This window comes from Brachyhypopomus gauderio, chromosome 5 (assembly GCF_052324685.1).
Source record: "Brachyhypopomus gauderio isolate BG-103 chromosome 5, BGAUD_0.2, whole genome shotgun sequence".
Classification (NCBI taxonomy): Eukaryota; Metazoa; Chordata; class Actinopteri; order Gymnotiformes; family Hypopomidae; genus Brachyhypopomus; species Brachyhypopomus gauderio.
This window is the reverse complement of record NC_135215.1, coordinates 18,122,823-18,128,688: the sequence shown is the minus strand read 5'-3', so window position 1 is coordinate 18,128,688 and position 5,866 is coordinate 18,122,823. Positions and strand designations below refer to the sequence as shown.

Genomic DNA, 5,866 nt, shown 5'->3' with positions numbered 1-5,866 from the left:
CAGGTTTAATGGTAAAGTGGACTAGTTATTGAGACACCCATGACTCCATTTCAGGGAAGCATGATTACGATACCATGGGTGTTTGAACTATGAATGTTCCTAGACCCCAGTCTCTCTCTCTCTCTCTCTCTCTCTCTCTCTCTCTCTCTCTCTCTCTCTCTCTCTCTCTCTCTCTCTGTTTGCACTGCCCTGAATTCCTCTGCCTCCACTGGAACAGAAATAGCTCTGTTAGGATCTCAAGCCAAGCCGGACATACTGAACTGCTTGCTTCTTTCACGCACACACACACACACCATGTAGACTGGTCTTCACTTATTACTCACTGCTGAGTCATATAGATATGTGTTTCTTGCGTTCTTTACTGTCTTTCTAATTTAAAATGTTTATGGCCAGTGTAAATTCGGGAGTCATCTGTGAATCTCTAACTCAAACTTGCTGGGTCCTTGCTGGAAATAAGTCCTAATACGCTTTTAGTTGTAGTCAGAGACATTCCAACACTGCACAAACGCGCATGCACTGAAAGGTATGCGCTGAAATTGCTTCCACGGAGGAAATGACTTTTTCACAAACGTAATTACTTTCATTAGAATATACATAGAAATGTAGCCTATTTCTAGATATATGTAAATAGCCCAGGCTCATCTCAAATCGATTTTTTGTATCAGTATCTCTTTCCTCAGTGTAGCTGGGACCCAGAATAAGCAGTGATGACGGTGCAGTTTTCATACCTCGATCTTTAAGTCCACGTGAACCCAAAACGCACTTTCGAAACGAGACATTCATTTTTACATTCATTCATTTCACATTTTTACAGTCTTCACATGGGTAGGAAGAGTCTAATATCACCTCTACATTCATTTACAGCGTTTGCAGAAGAGAACCAGCATCACTGCCCAGAGCTCGTTACCAGGTTAAGGTAAAAAAAAAGTGCATATAAGCGTCATCATTATTATATTTTTATTCTCAGGGAAATTATCTGATGGCATCTGATGTTATGAAAAATCAATTGGTGGAATAAATCTTTGTTGTCGGTTAGTTTGGAATAGTGGTGGTTAGGCTCCTCTTGTTTTAAACCCGTTGCTGATAAATAGGTGTATTTACTGGACAGTGCGGTATTCTACCAGCAGAACGCATTACGCCAAATCGATTGGTGGACGGCGGTAGAAGTAATGAGATTGCATAGGCCTATTTCAAACGACACAAGTTCGCAGAGAACCTTCATTCATATGTCTTGTGCCTTGCAAGAAGTCGGCTTTTGGTTATTACATCACAGCTGCTGAACTGTCCGCCTACGAGTACTTTAATTCCCGAGTTTTGCGTGTCGTACCCCATGTACACGTCAGAGACGTAAGCGCGGAGGACAGCTGCTGTTCTGTCGGTCAGTTCCCAACCCGAACCGAGTCGCCTCCGAGCACTGACAACCGCAAGTATCGCCTCTGGGGCAATAAACACCACAAGGTGAGTTATGCGCTATAAACAATGATCATTTTGACTTCTTTTATTACTTTAAATTTCGCAATATGTATAATTGCCATATCATTTCTCCACAACGTCATATAACGGAAAGTCTACAAAGACATTATCACTAGGAAAGGAAGGTTTATTGCACCATATGTGCACAACCATGACGTATTTACACCTCTATATTTACATGTATGCTAAACGATACATGGCCCGCCATTTAGTGTTAAATACTAAATTAAGTTATAGCGCGTGTTGTAACCTTACTCAAACCCCCCAGGGTGTGGCGTTGGTCGTGTGTCTCCTAGAGTGTGCGCCGTCACTTCTGCACAGTCTATTTTTGGACTCCACGTTACACTTCCAACAATGCTGTAACGTGTAATGTGTGTTTCATCCTTAACAACTTTTGTGAAAAAAGATCCTTGGTGTGCTATATATATTTTTGTTATCACAAGTGTTAACGTAAACACTGATATCTTGTGCAGTACCATAAAATGAGCACTGAGGGTAGTTAGAGTGTTATAATTTGAATCTGAAGTCTAAATCTGAGTCTGCTTAAGTCCCTTTTTCTCCTGCCTGCACAGGGAATGGTAGTGTTACAGCAGTCCAAATTAGAATATCTTCCTAGTTTCACTGGATGTACCGCATCCCCGATCTCGTCGGTATGACACAGAGACAGAGTAGGCTGTGTAATCGTTAAGGGAGTTGGCAAGACTGCCCTGTGGACACTGTGGACAGGCGCCCGGTGAAGGGACATCTTTGCCTTTAGTGTGTTCGTGTGTGTGTTTAGAAACTAGGAGTGTATGCAGGGACTGAAACCGCACTGGATGTTCCTTAAGGACACTGAATAAGTACCTTTATCTGAGCTCTTTCAGCTGAATCACAACCTGCTGAGAGATGAAGCTTTGACCCAGAGGACAAATATCGTTTATGTTCTTCATTTTCATCCTCGTTTCTCTCTTCTACTTTGATTCTAATTACACTAATTGAACTTCAAGCTGTAAAATAAAATTGTTCTGCAATTTCATCTTTTACAGGTTCAGTTTAAGACCATCATTCCACCAGCCTCTTTCAGCTAGAGAGAAACATGGGCAAGGTAATCCTGTGTTCTGTGTGGTTCTCCTCTGCCGGTGTGGCCCAGGGGCTCGGCTCGTGACGCCACGTTGCTCCTCTTTGTCCGCATGCAGTGGTGTTTGTGCGTTGCCTGTGTGGAGCAGAGGAGTGGCTGGACGATGGTGCCGTCAACCTTCTGGGCTTGTCTGGGCTTTCAAACCCCACTCTTCACTATAGAGTTTTACTGAACATCAGTAACGTCAAGAGTATTTCTCCATCAGGGCTTGTGTAAAATTTTCAACATTCGTTTTTACAAATGGTGTGTCAGCACAAAACTGAAACGATGCATATATAACACTTTTGGTAGACATCTGCATATAAAGAAATTGGAAAGGCTTTAGGTTCTTTATGGAAACATGGGATGTTTGTTTGTAGAAGTCCCCGTTGCTAGGGGGTCTGTTGCCGTGAGCACTGAACTGCACAGCTGTCCTATTGAGTGATGGTCCCCAACACGGCCTCTGACAGGACGGCTCTGAGCATGTGCAGGCGTTTCTTGCAAGCAGTAGTACACAGCGGCAGGCAGAAGTGCCTCACGAGGACAGCGGTTCACGCCTGATGAGAAGAGGACGTGAAAGTGCACAGTAATGCAGCATTTAGGCGGTGTGGGGACACAAAGTCAATGCCCCTGAATAGACGAATGATACCCCTGCAGGGTGAATGGGGCTGTAAGGTGAAACCCATACAGTCTCGGTCGCACACACACCCATGCAAGCACATAAACACATGCTCGCACTCACGCACCATGCCTAGCTGATGAGGCCACCGGGCAGCTGCAGACTTGGGCAGGTGTCAGCTGTCTCCTCCCCAGTCTCCAGCTCCAGAGCTGAAGGTCTCCGCTCCACTGTACTGACCGTCGGAGAAACTCGGGGTGTAGCTGGCCTGCGCCGTGTGTGTCACAAACGCCTGGGAATCGCCTGGGGATTCCTGACGTTGTTTGTCCTGGAATCGTTGTTATGATTGCTAAGCAACCATGGTTAAAGGTTTGGGGTGGTTTTGAGGGTGTCTGTTTGCCTGTATCTGTGTCGTCACCATGTTGGCTGTGACTCTCATTTTCTGTGAGCATTAATCGTTGGTATGAGATCCTGCTTGGATAGCTCCTACCTCCCACAGAGGAAAAACTGCATAGTGCAGCATTTATTCCTCAGTGCAGCTGTATTCAGTGATGGTCACATGTCATTCCCATTCCTGTCGCCTCCCAGGGATTCCGTGGAACAGTGACTGACTTTCCCAACTTCAACGCTAGCAGTGATGCAGAAACACTCTACAATGCCATGAAAGGCTTTGGTACGTACAAGACCCTCCATGAGCGGACACTCAGAATCACCAAACCCGTCTGGCATGTCTAATAAAACAGGTTCAGTGGTTTGTCACAGTGGTTCAGTGATGTTTTTTAGGGGGAAAAAGGAAAAGCCGGACATCCTCCGAACTACAGACTACATTCTTCTGTAAAAAAAAATCACATTCATTTTTGATGCTTTAGGAAGTGACAAGGAATCCATTTTAGACCTGGTCACCTCTCGAAGCAATGCTCAGAGGCAGGAGATCTGCAGCGCCTACAAATCCCTTTATGGGAAGGTAGGGGACATCTCCAGCAGTGAAGACACTCCACCAATCAGAAATATGAGATCTTCATCAGTTTTTTTTAAAGATCAAACATGTGAGTCTTCTGCATGAGTCTCTTTCTTATCTATGTTCGATTTTTATTTGCAAACCTCATTCTCTCCAGGATTTGATCGAGGATCTCAAGTACGAGCTGACAGGCAAGTTTGAGCGTCTGATCGTAAGTTTAATGAGACCGCCGGCGTACCATGATGCCAAGGAAATCAAGGATGCAGTCAAGGTAGGTGAGAGTCTGTGTGGCCCAGACGGGGTTTGAGGCTACCGCGCACGTCTTGCTGCTGTCTCTCGTGGGACTCCGGGACTCTGGGACCCATGTCACTGCTTTTACAACATTTGCATGTTCAAGTGCTTATGGGCATGGAGAAACGACTCTTTAAACATGCTGCAATTCTGCTGTCTCATTTTATTTAAGACGGATGTTTTCTCTGTGTCTTAGGGTTACTTCTGTTTCATATATTTGGGCGACAAACATTCTGAGTGCATTCCTGATCACTAACGTTAGCAGTTCACAGTCCTGTTTCAACACAGTGCTTACTTATCTTAGTTCATCACTGTTGATTCTTTAATAGTAATGAAAATGTAGTATTTTCGTACACATCAACATATTTTTCCATTCGAAGCAAACAGTGTTTCTCTGTCTCTGAGGGTTGACTCTGATGTGTGACTGACTGCCTTCTTTGTGTGTCTGCTCCGTTATTGCTGACATTAGGGGGCGGTAAGTGGAATCCCTCAGGACAGCAGAACTGAGGTCATGCTCTCTGTGGTGTCCTTACGAACCATCAACCATCTCATGTAGTTTTGGCATTTTGAAATGTTTGGTCATACCTAAGAGAAAGTGGAGAATCTCTAGATTGATATGGATTATTATTATTCACAAATATCTTTATGTAAAAACCGTGCCATCAAAACATACAGCCCATGTATAACTGGACAATGCTGGCTGTTCTCCAGCATATTGGATTTGAAATTAAACAGCTGCTTTGAATGTCCACAACGTAATGTCTGCTCTGACTCAAAGATATTTACATTCATTTGGAGTGAATCAGAACCACAGCCCCTTCAGACACAGGACCCCAATTCAGGTGATACAAAATAATTGTACAAATAATCATCTTCCTAATGTAAACAGTCCCAAAACAAAATGTTTGTTGTGTACTTGAAACATGTTGGCTGGCTGATGAGTCATAAAAAATATTGCAAGGTCCCCCACCACTGTCTCTCACAAGGGCCCCCCATCACGGTCCCTCACAAGGGTTCCTGTGCCTGTGTCCCTCACAGGGCCCCTCACTGTCCCCCATTCCATCTCTCTGGCACAGCTCCGTTAGCTTGGCCTTTTGGTCTCATTAGGTTTTGTTTAACAACTTCTCCAACATGCTTTTTAATGAATATTTTATTTGACTGCTACCAGATCTTTTTGATTCTGAGGTTTACACGTGGTAAACTCTTACATCTTGTGGTAATCACGTGGTAAACTCTTACATCTTGTGGTTGTCATGTGGTAAACTCTTACATCTTGTGGTAATCCCTATCAGGCACGTTCTTCTCTTTATTGTTATATTTACCACACATTAATTTCTGAATAATGATCTGTTAAGCAACTTTTTCTAAATGTCTGAAGGTATCGTTCAGTCATCTGCCACTGGTTTTACTGTCATATAAAAGATCTAAGCTC

At 43.9% G+C, this 5,866-nt stretch overlaps 1 protein-coding gene across 3 annotated transcripts in view; it reads left to right on the top strand.

Moving 5' to 3' along the window:
• Positions 1-738: 738 nt before the first annotated feature.
• anxa6 (annexin A6) overlaps positions 739-5,866 on the top strand; it is a 16,610-nt gene continuing 11,482 nt past the window's right edge. Inside the window, exons 1-6 of one of the 3 annotated variants that reach the window (XM_077006161.1) lie at positions 739-916; positions 1,344-1,458; positions 2,499-2,557; positions 3,774-3,858; positions 4,055-4,149; positions 4,301-4,414. In XM_077006161.1, the coding sequence (XP_076862276.1) occupies positions 2,549-2,557; positions 3,774-3,858; positions 4,055-4,149; positions 4,301-4,414 (303 nt within the window). In that variant the 5' untranslated portion in view covers positions 739-916; positions 1,344-1,458; positions 2,499-2,548. Of the gene's footprint in view, positions 917-1,343; positions 1,459-2,498; positions 2,558-3,773; positions 3,859-4,054; positions 4,150-4,300; positions 4,415-4,446; positions 4,910-5,866 lie in introns of those variants that run through there. The other 2 variants (XM_077006162.1, XM_077006163.1) reach the window with 2 other exon arrangements.